The following is an 18,927-nucleotide window of genomic DNA, read 5'->3' as shown; positions in this document are numbered from 1 at the left end:
ATGTGCCAGGTTATTTGTAACCTCTCGTCCCAATATAAATAATTCCAGTATAGATTGCCCCGCTGAGCCAAACCCATTAAAATATATTTCCCTAATGCACGCATCAATTTAAACAGCACTGCTGTTTATCGCACATTTGCACATTGTTTTGATAATGTCAAAGTGATGCAAAATGTGCCCTCCAGCAGCATTTGAAGAATGAGTTAGATATCTCTATTGAACGTAAAATAATCGTGAGCATTTCCTGATTGTGAGTTGTGATCTGAGTGAAGGAAAGCCATAAGTGATGCAGGTTCTTAGACGTTTGCAACTTCAGTGAAACTCACGAGCATGGGTATGGTGCTGAAAAATATAGAAACATAATCGGGGCGAACTGAGATTCGAACCCACAATCATAGGTTTCTGGCGTGCCCAAAGGACGCAACTCTGCACAGGGAATCGCGGAGCCGTAGACGACTGGGCCACCCGTACCGCCTGAACAACTGAGCTATCGTAGACCTGAAATTACGTAATACGATTATCAATATTTTAGTCAACATGCTTGAAATAGATACATTCCTCTATTTTTCAAATGCTGATACAATAAAATACAAAAACAACAAAACAAACGCTTTTGATAAAAGTTAATAGTAGTTTATTTACACACTTGGCAGACGACAAAGATAAAGAAATATGGCTGCCTAATCGGAATTACTGATGCCCATCAAAGTTAATGATATGATCAAAATTGATGGCAGATTAGTAGGAGGAGTGAAAACTGCCCTTCAACCTCTCAGAACATTCAATGTTTACAACGTTCAATAATAAAATGAGCATTTGAAACAGTTTCAGAGACATCGTCTCCTAGTTCTTCCAGAGAGAGTCATCTGCTACCTCTTGAAAGTAAATATACCGCAATCTGTCATCGACGATATTTTGGAAGATGACCTTTTTGAGGATTCTGATCAAGTTAAATGGCAAATAAAACCAAATCTCTAGGGTTTGTTGATGTTCAAGATCACGACATTGTTGGCTTCTTATCTGATCAGGAAACAAATACTGCTCAATAGACGAGGCATAATTACTTAAGTAAGGATAAGATATATTGAACATCTTCTTTATTGCAACACCATTGTCAAGCAACATGTCTCACTACGTGGTGATTTCGGAGAACCTAGCACTATTCCTCCCATTGAACTTTAACAATATTCTGTTCAGGTTTTTCTTCAGTGTGAGGAAGGCAAATAGGGGATAATATGAGTTCAGGGGAACGTTTTCGAGTTTTGACAGGCATTTGAAAAGGCAAAATTATTGCACGTACATGTTCTTGTCAGAGTGTACACACACACGTGATGTTCTAAAATCTAAACATAAATCGTTGATGAAGGAAGGGAAGGATACCTTAACTCAAAGGGCTCATCAGCGACGACGAGGTTGGTAAAGCCGGGGGTTCTGGGGTGGGTGATGAGGGGGAGTGGGGAGGGTACCTGGGAGTACCCAGACAAAAGAAGACGGATACAACAGGGAATACCTTGAATATAATGAGCGTCAAACAAACACACGTACAGGTGAAAATCCAGTTGATGCCCTCGTGTTTGGGCTCATCCGGAATATCTATCACGCTGTCCTGTCAGGATTGACAATTTTTACAAGTAAGCTCTAGCTCGGGAAAACCTGAAACTTAGACCTTCGTGCCGTAAACTTAGTATGACTTGGTCCCTCATATTATACTTTCTATGTATGCATATATCACACACTTAACAGTGTTAACATGATGGTTACTGATGCAGTGTGCAATGTCTCTCTTATCGTCACTATTTATAACAGAGTGTGAACACTTTTCAGTCAACAGCACCTTTGTCACCAGTTATAGTTCAGAGTTGCCCCTACTTACTTCTATATTGCTGGGGAAGGAAAAAAACATATATGTTTCGAAAGTACCTCCCATTTACCACCCCTTTCATGTGTTCACTGCAAGAAAGCAACTTTTTCGGCAGGCGATCCTTGCAAGTATTTAAAGGGGCCTTTTCTGTCTGGAGAAGTGAAATAATATGCCTTTTTAGTTTTAAAACAAGACATAGGATTCCATTTTTTTTGGTTTAGCAGTATAGATTTGATAAAGTTCAATATTGTTTGCTGTGTCGAGTTCATGGTGAGTAAATGATTTAATAACACTATCACTGCCAGAAACTTAACTTGAATTATGAATCTTATGGCACAATGACACTCTTTAAAAAACAAAACAAAATGCAATGTCATAAGATCCACATAACTTGTCATTCAAATCAGTAACTTGGTTTACATACATATGTTGATTAATTGATTTATTAACAAATCACATTTGTGGTAACAGGAGACAGATGAGATGAGGTGAGGTGCAATTGGGTTTAAGGTCGCGTCCAGTATTATTGCACTTACATTTCAATGTGCATGCACGTGCGTGCGTGCGTGCGTGCGTGCGTGCGTGCGTGCGTGTCACAGTAACTTGACACGGTAAGCTGACCCTGAGCCAACCACGACTTGTTTTTGCTCCTTTAGGCTGAGCCCATTTTTTAACGTTTTACTATATGATGCGGCAGGGATCGAACCCCGGACCTCATGCCCTCTGGACAGACGCTCTCCCACTGGACCACCACGGAGGTCGTTGGTACCAGGAGACAGTGGAACATGTTCTTTAAGGGGAATGGTCTTAAAACTCAATAAAAATTGTCAATATTGGGTTTGACCAAAATTCGCGATGATTCAGAAGAGGAAGCTGTGTAGCAATGAAGAATTCAGATGATTGAAAACAGCCCTGGGGATGTTGTTCCAAATGTGAACCAAAAATTTGGCTCAGATCAGCTAGAGTTGCCATAGTCCTGGTGTAGGCAGCTTTCCGTCCCATCCCAGATATTTCCTATGGGGGAGTGGTCTGGAGAAACTGCGGATCATGGTACAGCAAGGTAATACTGCCCCAAAAGGTCAACAGAAGCAAGGTGCGCGCTTGCTTTATTCTGCTGTGCACATAGTGACGTCATGTACCTTCATTTTCACAAAGGGGAGAACATGTGCTCGAACGAGGTCGCCGCGGAAGTGCATGTCATTCAAATTGCCATTAAGTTGTGTCCTCCCATGACTTGTGATGCCACTCCATAACATGACACTTCAACCCCTAAACTAACGACGTTGGGCAACACTGGTGGTGATGTGGCAGCAAAACAGGGCGTTTCACTTGATGTGTGGTTCTGATGGTTCTCTCCCTCAACCGTAAAATTATGTCACGTAATGCATTTGCGTAATACTATGTCCCTAATTGATATCAAGGTATTGTCAGAACAGTTAATAGTATCGAAATAGGATTTTCTTGTTTACCTGTGACAAGTCACTAGTGTTGCCTTGCTGTAGTGAACTTCTCCAAAGAGATATGAAAAGAGCGTTATCTACGGTCAAATACCTGATAACTAAACAATCGGTGTGTGTTGTTCATTTCAACAAAACATTTATGCAAGTATCATGCTACTAACAAACACACAAACATCCAGTTAGCGTGTTGCGCATTAACATGCACATACACTTTGTGAATCACACCCTTTAAGTCGAGAAGTCTTAAAACAAATTGTTTCGAAAGACGCATTATTCAATTTCCGAACAAATATATATTATTGCTGAATTGTATATGAAGCACAGTTATATTTTCCGCTAGTATTTATATAACATTGACATATATTTGAAAAAATAGAAAATAAGGTTATGTACAGTCCTAAGGTTTCATTTTCATATATTCTAACATCATTAACAGCGCAAGTCATGCGGCATACACAATGAAAACATTACTAGCATGTCTGTCGATATGTGAACAACTGAATACACCATGAATGAAGACACAATGCAGATTGAATGTCCATACATGATTTTCATTTCAAAGAACGTCCTTCTATTCTCGTGTTATTTCTCAAACTGTTTAAAAAGTTCTCGCCGCCCCAGAGAGATCAGACTGGGATCTACCTTGTGAAACATCAGGAGTCGGAAGACATCATCATGTCCACATACAGCCGTTACCGTCACAGAAGGGATGGGCGATTCACACGTTGCCTACACAACAAGCCAGAGGTTGGAATGTTTCTGCAGATTAATCTGTTTGTTTCAAATCAAAATCATTGCTGTTTTCAGTGGGGGAGCTTGGACTCTCATTTGTGACTTCTGAGCTTATTCCAGAATGTAACTGCACGTTCTTCTTAGATGGAATAAACAGTTTGCCAACCTTCGTATCTTTCAGTGCAGACAATCGTTTAACCTTCTTGGCTGGTTGTAGTTGTTCTATGATTTGTCTGCATCCTGCTTCACGAGCGAGCTTCAACATGTCATTCCCTGAGTTGTCAACTAACGTCAAGTCTATGCCTCTCCTTCTAAGATATTCGAACACAGCAACTTTGCCAGATACTACTGACATCATCACAGGTGTCAAGCCAGCCTCGTCTCTAGCATTGATGTCAAAAGAGTCTATGATGTATTTCACCATACGAAGCTGACCATGCTGAGTAGCAAGATGTAGAAGAGTGTGTCCACCCTTGTCCACAAGAGTATGGTCAGCTTTATGAGATACCAGGAACTTGTACACAGCAATGTGGCCTCCACTAACTGCCCTCATTAGAGGAGTCTCATCATTTCTGCCTCTGGCGTTGATGTCAAATTTACCAATCAGGGCCTTGACAATGGTTACACTACCACCTTGACAGGCTGCGTGAAGAACAGTATCAGTCTCAGGGGAAGTCAGTGATGGATTACCCCCTCGTGTTGCAATCAGATCATAAGCATCCTTTTTTCCACTGAGAGCTGCCATCATTATTGGCGTCCATCCATCTTCTCTCGGAGTGTTAATGTCAAACATGGGCAAGAGATGTTTTATGATGAAGCTATTTCCACCCTGACATGCAAGATGCAGTAGATTGTTTCCTGAGAGATCAGACAGTTTCATCTGAGCTTTTCTTGACACAAGCAGATTAAACACATTCCCCTGCCCAGCCCTAGCTGCATACATTACTGGTGTCAAGCCATTCTGTCCCTTGATATCCTTGTTAAATATATTAAGAAGATGTTCTACAATAGTTGTGTTCCCACTCTGACATGACAAATGAAGCGCATTGTCTTGGCTGTTATCAGTTACTTTCAGATCAGCATGGTGTGTCACAAGCAGATCAAATACTCTCATTTTGCCTGCCAAAGCTGCCTTCATTATGGCTGTTCTCCCATGATTTCCCAGTCTATTGATCTTCTTTGGCAGAAGACATTCCACAATGGAACTTCTTCCACCTTGACATGCTAAATGAAAAACAGAATCATTGTGGTTATCATTCACTGTTTTATCAGCGTCTCGTGACAACAGCAGGTTAAACACATTATCTGTTCCATAAACAACTGCATTCATCAATGGTGTCCGTCCATCTTGTCCTGGAATGTTGATATCAAACTTAGGCAGAAGAGAGTCTACGATGGAGCGATTTCCACCCTGACATGCAAGGTGAAGTGCATTGTTACCGTAATCATCAATCAGGGTGAGATCCGCTTTTCTTGACACAAGTAAGTTGAACACATCCTTCTGCCCAGCGTTCGCTGCATGCAATACTGGTGTCCAGTCGTCCTTTCCACGAAGATCGATATCAATTATTGTCAACAGATGTTCTACAATAGCTGTTTTTCCTCCCTGGCATGCCATATGTAGAACATTGTCTTTGTAGTCATCGGTCAATGTGAGATCAGCTTCCTGACTCACAAGCAAATCAAACACATCCTTCCTTCCCGTCCATGTTGCATTCATGACTGGTGTTCGGCCATGTCTTCCAGAAGTATTTATGTCATATTTTGTCAACAGATATTTCACAATGGAGTAGTTCCCCCCTTGACACGCAAGGTGTAAGAGAGTGTCATTATGATCATCAATCAATGTCATATTGGCCTTCTTTGACAACAGTAGTCTGAAAAGAGTTGGTTTAGCAAGCAAAGTTGCAATCATTAGTGCTGTTCTCCCATGGTTTCCCCGACAGTCGATAGCAGTACTTGGCAATAGATATTTCACAATGGAAATATTTCCACCTATAGATGCTAAATGGAATACAGAATTGTTGTAGCCATCCCTCAGTGTTATATCAGCCCCCTGTGACACAAGCAGGTTGAAAACACTCTCTTCTCCACTTGCAGCTGCAAACATCACTGGCGTCCAACCGTTGTTTCCCCGACTGTTGATCTCAAACTTTCGCAATAATATTTCCACAATAGAGACATTTCCTCCATGACATGCAAGATGGAGAAGATTGTTGTTGGTGTCATCATTCAGTTTCAGGTTAGCCTTCATTTTTAGCAGGATATTGAATGCATCCATTTTTCCATTTATTGCTGCCGTCATCACTGCTGTCCAGCCGTGTTTTCCGCGAGTATTAATGTCAAACTGTGGTACGATTTGCACTAACATGGATACATCATCAACGTGGGAAGCTGTATGAAGGAGATTGTTGTTGTCAGCGTCAGTCAATGTAATGTCAGCCTTTTTTAACACAAGAAGGTCGAAGGTTTCCTTCCTTCCAGATAACAGTGCAGACATAACTGGCGTTTGTCCATTGCTGCCACGTGTATTTATCTCTGTGTTTGGGAGAAGACTTTCTACAGTGGACTTATTTCCATACCGACTTGCAAGATGAAGTGCTGTGTTGTTGTTGCTATCTCTTAATGTTAAATCAACTTTCTTTTTGCAGAGATAGTCTAAAACATCATACGTGCCAAACAGCACAGCACACATTACTGGTGTCAAGTCATGTATTCCTCGACTGTTGAGATTCAAATCAGAATTCAGTTTCTTAAACTCTCTTTTCACATGTTTTACTGTGGACACATCTCCATGTTGACAGGTCAAATGTAATAAATTGTTCTTGTTGCTGTCACATAAAGTGATGTCAGCTTTGTGTTTCACAAGGAAGTCAAAACATTCCATCTGTCCAGAAACAACTGTATACATCACTGGTGTCCAGCCATTCAACCCACGCCTATTGATTTCACAGTGAGGAAGAAGTCGCTGCAGGATATTCTTGTTCCCAGTGACACAGGCGTAATGGAGAATGTTGTGCTTGGCTTCATAAGACAGGGAAAAAACATTTTCAGTCATTTGAGATAAATAGGCAGCTATTTCCTCTCTTTTCACTATGGAATACATGATGTATTTACTTGGAGCACCGTAGACAAGTGAATCAGCCAGTCTGGCAACAATTATTTCCTTATAGGTCCCTGATAAATAAATGGTGAGCTGGTGTGCACTAACAGGAATAACTTTGGCTTGCTCGTCCTGTACATGCTCAAACAGGAACTTAATACTGCAATGTTTTAGAATTAACTCTGGTTCAATATTGAATACAATAGAAGCACAAACATCGTACATCACAGAATGAGAAAATGTTGTTATGTTTCCTTCTGTCAACAATGTACCACAGAAGCCCCGGACAGCTTTAGTGACACCCTGTCTGGTTGATGTCTTCACAAGAGTTGCAACTGCCTTGAGGTGAGCCTCTAGGTCTGGGCTAGCACCTTCACTCTCCAGTTGACTGATGTTTAGCTGCCCATCAGAAAGTAAGACCAGGATGAGGGCAGCTGACTTGTCATCCAATGAGCTGACAAGCGTTTGAAGTTGATTTTTTACGTAAAATATAGGTTTCTCGAAAAAGGCTTCAGGATGCATTTGAAAAGTATCACAACTTGAGAACAGTTTGCATACGAGAGGAAACCTGACAGTTGTTCCTTCAAAGGCAATAAGTTTGTTCAACTCATTTTGTTTACTACATTGTGTGTGACTTGTGTGATTTAGCCACATTTTTTTCTTCTCCTCACGTGTAATCTGACAACCTAGTGTGACATCTGTTAAACTTCTGAAAATCAGATGGCTCTCCAACTTCGATATTGCAAACTGAAGAATACCTGCTTCTACAGTGAATATAACACAAATGTTTGTTTGTTTGATCTTGCTTGGTTCTTGTTGCAGACGCAAGTATCTTCCCTCGGACCTTCCCTCACACTGATCCAGATGCACATGCAGGTCATATAAAAAATGCATAAGACCGGACAGATCCATATTTGATCTGACTGTCTTCAATACGTCATCCAATATAACACACACGTCTTTGCCTTTATCTATAAAATCAGACAACTGTACTTTATCTACATCCTCAAGCAGTACCAGCTCATACCCCTGCTTCCTGTATTCAGCTCCCAGCATCAGGGCCATGGATGTTTTACCTTCTCCTGGAGAGCCACTTATTGTCACATGGCCAAACGTCTTCAGCTTCTCTTTCATCTGCTTAAAGCTCTCAGTTTTAACAAACACCTTTCGGACATCCTTTAGCCTCTGTTCTAGTGAACCTGTCAAAATTGATAAAAAAATTAGACAATTGAAGCAAAGTGTGAAATCCAGAATCCCCAGTTCAGTTTCTGCTATCCGAGTTTGATATACACTTCTTGTACATTTACATTAAGAGGGCCATCTCAATAAATACTTTACTTTTAATCTGTTGTCATGATTATATATTTACACCCATATCATACCTATACAATTAAATTCTCGATGTGTCCATTGACATTCCTGCATTCTGATTAGCTGAATTGGTCACGTGTTATTGCATTTACTTCCCAATGAATGTAAAAAATCAAGCCACGCCCACCTAGACGCACTTCTTTTATTACTGCGGAATGTCGGGGATTCCCAATATTACACTCGAGGGAATTGCCTTTCTGCTCACGTGTATCGACATGCAGAGGACATTTAGCGACTTTCATGAATATTCATTGTCTGAACTACCCTTTGAAACCGAAAGGCCGAGAATGAATGAAACAACAAGCGTGCAGGCTCGCTCGCCTGTTTTTTCCCCGCACGCCTCGGTTCAACTTTCATGTCTTCGGGTTTCATTTCTAACTCGCATATTTCCAACTATGTTTAACCGTAATCAGGGAAGTAATGTTTAAATTTGGCGGCGACTGACCATGTTATTTGAAACAGCCACCTTCTCCCGGACATATAAATTTCTTCCGGTTCGTTACAGTCTGACTGTTGCCGTTGTTTTCGCCTCCTGACGTAATTGACAGGTCCAATGAACATTGTTTTGATCCTACGCTACGTTGATTGGCTACTGACTGTAGGCGTGTCAAGTTACGTGTATAAATTAAACGATCACCTGATTCATGTCACGCCACAGTATGTATTCCTACACCTGGAATGTTTATCAATCTCTTCATTTTTGTCTGTTTTGATATATACAACTGTTTTTGGTTAAACTATTGTTAATAAAACATGTTTTACGCTGTCAAAGTTAATTATAAGAATTGACTGTGTATTTGATTATGTTCATTGAGGTATGAATCGATAAACCGATGTGCAAACAGTTTGCACATCAGTTTTTCGATTCATACCTCAATGAACAGAACAAAATACACAGTCAATCCTTAAATAAACATCAGTTACACGTAATCAAAGACATTTATTCACCTGATGCGGTACATGTGCCTGCACAGGACGAACCTGAACAATACTCCTCATGGTAATTACTATATGCCGATGAACGTATTCTGTTCTTACCAAACGGCAAGGCTTCATCTTCCACGAGATCAAAACTGCAGGTAGATTCAGCGTCTCCATCCGATGCTGGTGAGAAAATTCAACTCAATAATTGCATAATGTATAATGTTTGCAAATTATCAACTGAAACCTCACTGCATGATGAAATGGTGTTGGCGAAATTGGAAAAGTTGTTCATAACAACAGTAATGTTTCTTTTCCCTTTTATCACTATACATAATGCAATGACTTATATGCGATGATAATATTAATTCGTTAACATATCGTAAGGTACCAATTACTGTTGGTCCGTATATTCGACTAACAGTCATATATTATGAAAATTATCCTCTACACATATTCCACTCAAAAGGAAGGGGTAATTGCATCACCAGTGAACATATTCATTATTAATACACAAGACACTTGACCAACAAAATAAAATTACCACATCTACCATGATATAATGTGAAGTTTACACGAAAGACGGACATATTAAAACAATTGGCATTCACTTCGTATCAGCCCACGTGACAACATTCTTTCATCAACACTTTATATATTACATGTATCCCATACTTACTGGCTCCACCCTCCTCTGCCATGAGAAGTTCTAAAACATTAGATGTGATGGTTAGATGAAGCATGTGTAACCCCGTCTGGGTTGTCTAAGCTCCATTTCAATATCTAAAGTACAAGTAATGGAAAGCAAACATGCTAAACACTAGCTTAACCATGTTTAAGGGAAATATATACCAAGCTTGTATTGCTGAATAACGCGTAGATCATATATCAATATATATATATAATACACACGACAATGTCTCTGTCCACGTCTGTAGTGTCGGAAGCCCATAACTAGGAAACAGTTTCTGTTTCTCGAGATTTACAATCTGCTGTTTCTTTCAAACAACGCTTGTGTTAGCAGACAATTTATCTGGAAATGCTGAATATATATATATTCCCTGTCTGTGATGAAGTTTAATGAGCCCAACAAACATAATGGTGATTTAATTTCTTCTATCACAATTACTTTTAATGTTTGTAAAAACAATATCGCGTTTATACAAACAACCAAGGATAATTAACTGTCATTTTTTGTAGAATTAATGAGTAACGTTGTGTATACTCACCATTTTCACCAGCACTGGATCTGAAATAAAAAATCGAGATCATGACAAATGTATGAATCAGCATGTCCAAATTGATAGTTTTAGAAATCAGGGAATTTCATATGTGTACTTCGCTGTGTTTTGATATATAATCTACTGTACATAGACGTAAGTGATTGGGATGAAGAAGACGTCCTGCCTGAGGTTATATTTCAGTATTACCCGGCAGCCGTACCAGCTGTAGCAGTTGTCCTCCAGCATGGAAGTACCCCTGTCACTGCATCGTGTTATATGTCTGTATTACCTGGCAGTTGTTCTCCAGCATGGAAGTATCCCTGTCACTGCATCGTGTTATATGTCTATATTACCTGGCAGTTGTTCTCCAGCATGGAAGTATCCCTGTCACTGCATCGTGTTATATGTCTGTATTACCTGGCAGTTGTTCTCCAGCATGGAAGTATCTCTGTCACTGCATCGTGTTATATGTCTGTATTTCCTGGCAGTTGTTCTCCAGCATGGAAGTATCCCTGTCACTGCATCGTGTTGTATGTCTGTATTACCTGGCAGTTGTTCTCCAGCATGGAAGTATCCCTGTCACTGCATCGTGTTATATGTCTGTATTACCTGGCAGTTGTACTAGCTGTATCAGTTGTGCTCCAGCATGGAAGTATCCCTGTCACTGCACCGTGTTATATGTCTGTATTACCTGGCAGTTGTTCTCCAGCATGGAAGTATCCCTGTCACTGCATCGTGTTATATGTCTGTATTACCTGGCAGTTGTTCTCCAGCATGGAAGTATCCCTGTCACTGCATCGTGTTATATGTCTGTATTACCTGGCAGTTGTTCTCCAGCATGGAAGTATCCCTGTCACTGCATCGTGTTATATGTCTGTATTACCTGGCAGTTGTTCTCCAGCATGGAAGTATCCCTGTCACTGCATCGTGTTATATGTCTGTATTACCTGGCAGTTGTTCTCCAGCATGGAAGTATCCCTGTCACTGCATCGTGTTATATGTCTGTATTACCTGGCAGTTGTTCTCCAGCATGGAAGTATCCCTGTCACTGCATCGTGTTATATGTCTGCATTACCTGGCAGTTGTTCTCCAGCATGGAAGTATCCCTGTCACTGCATCGTGTTATATGTCTGCATTACCTGGCAGTTGTTCTCCAGCATGGAAGTATCCCTGTCACTGCATCGTGTTATATGTCTGCATTACCTGGCAGTTGTTCTCCAGCATGGAAGTATCCCTGTCACTGCATCGTGTTATATGTCTGCATTACCTGGCAGTTGTTCTCCAGCATGGAAGTATCCCTGTCACTGCATCGTGTTATATGTCTGCATTACCTGGCAGTTGTTCTCCAGCATGGAAGTACCCCTGTCACTGCATCGTGTTATATGTCTCTATTGCCTGGCAGCTGTACCAGCTGTATCAGTTGTTCTCCAGCATGGAAGTATCCCTGTCACTGCATCGCGTTATATGTCTGTATTACCTGGCAGTTGTTCTCCAGCATGGAAGTACCCCTGTCACTGCATCGTGTTATATGTCTGTATTACCTGGCAGTTGTTCTCCAGCATGGAAGTACCCCTGTCACTGCATCGTGTTATATGTCTGTATTACCTGGCAGTTGTTCTCCAGCATGGAAGTACCCCTGTCACTGCATCGTGTTATATGTCTGTATTACCTGGCAGCTGTATCAGTTGTTCTCCAGCATGGAAGTATCCCTGTCACTGCATCGTGTTATATGTCTGTATTACCTGGCAGTTGTTCTCCAGCATGGAAGTATCCCTGTCACTGCATCGTGTTATATGTCTGTATTACCTGGCAGTTGTTCTCCAGCATGGAAGTACCCCTGTCACTGCATCGTGTTATATGTCTGTATTACCTGGCAGCTGTATCAGTTGTTCTCCAGCATGGAAGTATCCCTGTCACTGCATCGTGTTATATGTCTGTATTACCTGGCAGTTGTTCTCCAGCATGGAAGTATCCCTGTCACTGCATCGTGTTATATGTCTGTATTACCTGGCAGTTGTTCTCCAGCATGGAAGTATCCCTGTCACTGCATCGTGTTATATGTCTGTATTACCTGGCAGTTGTTCTCCAGCATGGAAGTATCCCTGTCACTGCATCGTGTTATATGTCTGTATCAGCTGTATCAGTTGTTCTCCAGCATGGAAGTACCCCTGTCACTGCATCGTGTTATATGTCTGTATTACCTGGCAGTTGTTCTCCAGCATGGAAGTACCCCTGTCACTGCATCGTGTTATATGTCTGTATTACCTGGTATTTGTTCTCCAGCATGGAAGTATCCCTGTCACTGCATCGTGTTATATGTCTGTATTACCTGGCAGTTGTTCTCCTGCATGGAAGTATCCCTGTCACTGCATCGTGTTATATGTCTGTATTACCTGGCAGTTGTTCTCCAGCATGGAAGTATCCCTGTCACTGCATCGTGTTATATGTCTGTATTACCTGGCAGTTGTTCTCCAGCATGGAAGTACCCCTGTCACTGCATCGTGTTATATGTCTGTATTACATGGCAGTTGTTCTCCAGCATGGAAGTATCCCTGTCACTGCATCGTGTTATGTGTCTGTATTACCTGGCAGTTGTTCCCCAGCATGGAAGTACCCCTGTCACTGCATCGTGTTATATGTCTGTATTACCTGGCAGCTGTACCAGCTGTATCAGTTGTTCTCCAGCATGGAAGTACCCCTGTCACTGCATCGTGTTATATGTCTGTATTACCTGGCAGATGTTCTCCTGCATGGAAGTATCCCTGTCACTGCATCGTGTTATATGTCTGTATAACCTGGCACTTGTTCTCCAGCATGGACGTACCCCTGTCACTGCATCGTGTTATATGTCTGTATTACCTGGCAGTTGTTCTCCAGCATGGAAGTATCCATGTCACTGCATCGTGTTATATGTCTGTATTACCTGGCAGTTGCTCTCCAGCATGGAAGTACCCCTGTCACTGCATCGTGTTATATGTCTGTATTACCTGGCAGTTGTTCTCCAGCATGGAAGTATCCCTGTCACTGCATCGTGTTATATATCTGTATTACCTGACAGTTGTTCTCCAGCATGGAAGTATCCCTGTCACTGCATCGTGTTATATGTCTGTATTACCTGGCAGTTGTTCTCCAGCATGGAAGTATCCCTGTCACTGCATCGTGTTATATGTCTGTATCAGCTGTATCAGTTGTTCTCCAGCATGGAAGTACCCCTGTCACTGCATCGTGTTATATGTCTGTATTTACCTGGCAGTTGTTCTCCAGCATGGAAGTACCCCTGTCACTGCATCGTGTTATATGTCTGTATTACCTGGCAGATGTTCTCCAGCATGGAAGTATCCCTGTCACTGCATCGTGTTACATGTCTGCATTACCTGGCAGATGTTCTCCAGCATGGAAGTATCCCTGTCACTGCATCGTGTTATATGTCTGTATTACCTGGCATTTGTTCTCCAGCATGGAAGTACCCCTGTCACTGCATCGTGTTATATGTCTGTATTACCTGGCAGTTGTTCTCCAGCATGGAAGTATCCCTGTCACTGCATCGTGTTATGTGTCTGTATTACCTGGCATTTGTTCTCCAGCATGGAAGTATCCCTGTCACTGCATCGTGTTATATGTCTGTATTACCTGGCAGTTGTTCTCCTGCATGGAAGTATCCCTGTCACTGCATCGTGTTATATGTCTGTATTACTTGGCAGTTGTTCTCCAGCATGGAAGTATCCCCGTCACTGCATCGTGTTATATGTCTGTATTACATGGCAGTTGTTCTCCAGCATGGAAGTATCCCTGTCACTGCATCGTGTTATATGTCTGTATTACCTGGCAATTGTTCTCCAGCATGGAAGTATCCATGTCACTGCATCGTGTTATATGTCTGTATTACCCGGCAGTTGTTCTCCAGCATGGAAGTATCCCTGTCACTGCATCGTGTTATATGTCTGTATTACCTGGCAGTTGTTCTCCAGCATGGAAGTATCCCTGTCACTGCATCGTGTTATATGTCTGTATCAGCTGTATCAGTTGTTCTCCAGCATGGAAGTACCCCTGTTACTGCATCGTGTTATATGTCTGTATTACCTGGCAGTTGTTCTCCAGCATGGAAGTACCCCTGTCACTGCATCGTGTTATATGTCTGTATTACCTGGCAGTTATTCTCCAGCATGGAAGTACCCCTGTCACTGCATCGTGTTATATGTCTGTATTACCTGGTATTTGTTCTCCAGCATGGAAGTATCCCTGTCACTGCATCGTGTTATATGTCTGTATTACCTGGCAGTTGTTCTCCAGCATGGAAGTACCCCTGTCACTGCATCGTGTTATATGTCTGTATTACATGGCAGTTGTTCTCCAGCATGGAAGTATCCCTGTCACTGCATCGTGTTATGTGTCTGTATTACCTGGCAGTTGTTCCCCAGCATGGAAGTACCCCTGTCACTGCATCGTGTTATATGTCTGTATTACCTGGCAGCTGTACCAGCTGTATCAGTTGTTCTCCAGCATGGAAGTACCCCTGTCACTGCATCGTGTTATATGTCTGTATTACCTGGCAGATGTTCTCCTGCATGGAAGTATCCCTGTCACTGCATCGTGTTATATGTCTGTATTACCTGGCAGTTGTTCTCCAGCATGGAAGTATCCATGTCACTGCATCGTGTTATATGTCTGTATTACATGGCAGTTGTTCTCCAGCATGGAAGTATCCATGTCACTGCATCGTGTTATATGTCTGTATTACCTGGCAGTTGCTCTCCAGCATGGAAGTACCCCTGTCACTGCATCGTGTTATATGTCTGTATTACCTGGCAGTTGTTCTCCAGCATGGAAGTATCCCTGTCACTGCATCGTGTTATATATCTGTATTACCTGGCAGTTGTTCTCCAGCATGGAAGTATCCCTGTCACTGCATCGTGTTATATATCTGTATTACCTGGCAGTTGTTCTCCAGCATGGAAGTATCCCTGTCACTGCATCGTGTTATATGTCTGTATTACCTGGCAGCTGTACCAGCTGTATCAGTTGTCCTCCAGCAAGGAAGTATCCCTGTCACTGCATCGTGTTATATGTCTGTATTACCTGGCAGTTGTTCTCCAGCTTGGAAGTACCCCTGTCACTGCATCGTGTTATATGTCTGTATTACCTGACAGCTGTTCTCCAGCATGGCAGTATCCCTTTCACTGCATCGTGTTATATGTCTGTATTACCTGGCAGTTGTTCTCCAGCATGGAAGTATCCCTGTCACTGCATCGTGTTATATGTCTGTATTACCTGGCAGCTGTTCTCCAGCATGGAAGAATCCCTGTCACTGCATCGCGTTATATGTCTGTATTACCTGGCAGCTGTACCAGCTGTATCAGTTGTTCTCCAGGATGGAAGTATCCCTGTCACTGCATCGTGTTATATGTCTGTATTACTTGGCAGTTGTTCTCCTGCATGGAAGTATCCCTGTCACTGCATCGTGTTATATGTCTGTATAACCTGGCACTTGTTCTCCAGCATGGACGTACCCCTGTCACTGCATCGTGTTATATGTCTGTATTACCTGGCAGTTGTTCTCCAGCATGGAAGTATCCATGTCACTGCATCGTGTTATATGTCTGTATTACCTGGCAGTTGTTCTCCAGCATGGAAGTATCCCTGTCACTGCATCGTGTTATATATCTGTATTACCTGGCAGTTGTTCTCCAGCATGGAAGTATCCCTGTCACTGCATCGTGTTATATGTCTGTATTACCTGGCAGCTGTACCAGCTGTATCAGTTGTCCTCCAGCAAGGAAGTATCCCTGTCACTGCATCGTGTTATATGTCTGTATTACCTGGCAGTTGTTCTCCAGCTTGGAAGTACCCCTGTCACTGCATCGTGTTATATGTCTGTATTACCTGACAGCTGTTCTCCAGCATGGCAGTATCCCTGTCACTGCATCGTGTTATATGTCTGTATAACCTGGCAGTTGTTCTCCAGCATGGAAGTATCCCTGTCACTGCATCGTGTTATATGTCTGTATTACCTGGCAGCTGTTCTCCAGCATGGAAGAATCCCTGTCACTGCATCGTGTTATATGTCTGTATTACCTGGCAGCTGTACCAGCTGTATCAGTTGTTCTCCAGCATGGAATTATCCATGTCACTGCATCGTGTTATATGTCTGTATTACCTGGCAGTTGTTCTCCAGCATGGCAGTACCCCTGTCACTGCATCGTGTTATATGTCTGTATTACCTGGCAGCTGTACCAGCTGTATCAGTTGTTCTCCAGCATGGAAGTATCCCTGTCACTGCATCGTGTTATATGTCTGTATTACCTGGCAGTTGTTCTCCAGCATGGCAGTACCCCTGTCACTGCATCGTGTTATATGTCTGTATTACCTGGCAGCTGTTCTCCAGCATGGCAGTATCCCTGTCACTGCATCGTGTTATATGTCTGTATTACCTGGCAGTTGTTCTCCAGCATGGAAGTATCCCTGTCACTGCATCGTGTTATATGTCTGTATTACCTGGCAGTTGTTCTCCAGCATGGCAGTATCCCTGTCACTGCATCGTGTTATATGTCCGTATTACCTGGCAGCTGTACCAGCTGTATCAGTTGTTCTCCAGCATGGAAGTATCCCTGTAACTGCATCGTGTTATATGTCTGTATTACCTGGCAGTTGTTCTCCTGCATGGAAGTATCCCTGTCACTGCATCGTGTTACATGTCTGTATCAGCTGTATCAGTTGTTCTCCAGCATGGAAGTATCCCTGTCACTGCATCGTGTTATATGTCTGTATTACCTGGCAGTTGTTCTCCAGCATGGAAGTATCCCTGTCACTGCATCGTGTTATATGTCTGTATTACCTGGCAGCTGTATCAGTTGTTCTCCAGCATGGAAGTATCCCTGTCACTGCATCGTGTTATATGTCTGTATTACCTGGCAGTTGTTCTCCAGCATGGAAGTATCCCTGTCACTGTATCGTGTTATATGTCTGTATTACCTGGCAGTTGTTCTCCAGCATGGAAGTATCCCTGTCACTGCATCGTGTTATATGTCTGTATTACCTGGCAGTTGTTCTCCAGCATGGAAGTATCCCTGTAACTGCATCATGTTATATGTCTGTATCAGCTGTATCAGTTGTTCTCCAGCATGGAAGTACCCCTGTCACTGCATCGTGTTATATGTCTGTATTACCTGGCAGTTGTTCTCCAGCATGGAAGTACCCCTGTCACTGCATCGTGTTATATGTCTGTATTACCTGGCATTTGTTCTCCAGCATGGAAGTATCCCTGTCACTGCGTCGTGTTATATGTCTGTATTACTTGGCAGTTGTTCTCCTGCATGGAAGTATCCCTGTCACTGCATCGTGTTATATGTCTGTATTACCTGGCAGTTGTTCTCCAGCATGGAAGTATCCCTGTCACTGCATCGTGTTATATGTCTGTATTACCTGGCAGTTGTTCTCCAGCATGGAAGTACCCCTGTCACTGCATCGTGTTATATGTCTGTATTACCTGGCAGTTGTTCTCCAGCATGGAAGTATCCCTGTCACTGCATCGTGTTATGTGTCTGTATTACCTGGCAGTTGTTCCCCAGCATGGAAGTACCCCTGTCACTGCATCGTGTTATATGTCTGTATTACCTGGCAGCTGTACCAGCTGTATCAGTTGTTCTCCAGCATGGAAGTACCCCTGTCACTGCATCGTGTTATATGTCTGTATTACCTGGCAGATGTTCTCCTGCATGGAAGTATCCCTGTCACTGCATCGTGTTATATGTCTGTATAACCTGGCAGTTGTTCTCCAGCATGGACGTACCCCTGTCACTGCATCGTGTTATATGTCTGTATTACCTGGCAGTTGTTCTCCAGCATGGAAGTATCCATGTCACTGCATCGTGTTATATGTCTGTATTACCTGGCTGTTGCTCTCCAGCATGGAAGTACCCCTGTCACTGCATCGTGTTATATGTCTGTATTACCTGGCAGTTGTTCTCCAGCATGGAAGTATCCCTTTCACTGCATCGTGTTATATATCTGTATTACCTGGCAGTTGTTCTCCAGCATGGAAGTATCCCTGTCACTGCATCGTGTTATATGTCTGTATTACCTGGCAGCTGTACCAGCTGTATCAGTTGTGCTCCAGCAAGGAAGTATCCCTGTCACTGCATCGTGTTATATGTCTGTATTACCTGGCAGCTGTTCTCCAGCATGGAAGAATCCCTGTCACTGCATCGTGTTATATGTCTGTATTACCTGGCAGCTGTACCAGCTGTTTCAGTTGTTCTC

At 42.5% G+C, this 18,927-nt stretch overlaps 1 protein-coding gene across 4 annotated transcripts in view; it reads right to left on the bottom strand.

Annotated features, from left to right (window-relative positions):
* Nucleotides 1-617: 617 nt before the first annotated feature.
* The window catches only part of LOC125378170 (serine/threonine-protein phosphatase 6 regulatory ankyrin repeat subunit B-like), a 35,027-nt gene continuing 16,717 nt past the window's right edge, over nucleotides 618-18,927 (bottom strand). For all 4 annotated transcript variants that reach the window (XM_048393115.1, XM_048393113.1, XM_048393116.1 and 1 more), the window contains exons 7-10: nucleotides 10,678-10,697; nucleotides 10,128-10,157; nucleotides 9,566-9,631; nucleotides 618-8,355 (exon numbers count right to left, since the gene is read on the bottom strand). In XM_048393115.1, coding sequence (XP_048249072.1) covers nucleotides 4,088-8,355; nucleotides 9,566-9,631; nucleotides 10,128-10,157; nucleotides 10,678-10,697 — 4,384 coding nt within the window. In that variant the 3' untranslated portion in view covers nucleotides 618-4,087. The remainder of the gene's footprint in view (nucleotides 8,356-9,565; nucleotides 9,632-10,127; nucleotides 10,158-10,677; nucleotides 10,698-18,927) is intronic.

This window comes from Haliotis rufescens, unplaced genomic scaffold (assembly GCF_023055435.1).
Source record: "Haliotis rufescens isolate VD_foot unplaced genomic scaffold, xgHalRufe1.0.p SCAF_115, whole genome shotgun sequence".
Taxonomy (NCBI): Eukaryota; Metazoa; Mollusca; class Gastropoda; order Lepetellida; family Haliotidae; genus Haliotis; species Haliotis rufescens.
The sequence above is the reverse complement of the archived record's forward strand: the minus strand, read 5'-3'. Positions and strand labels throughout refer to the sequence as shown.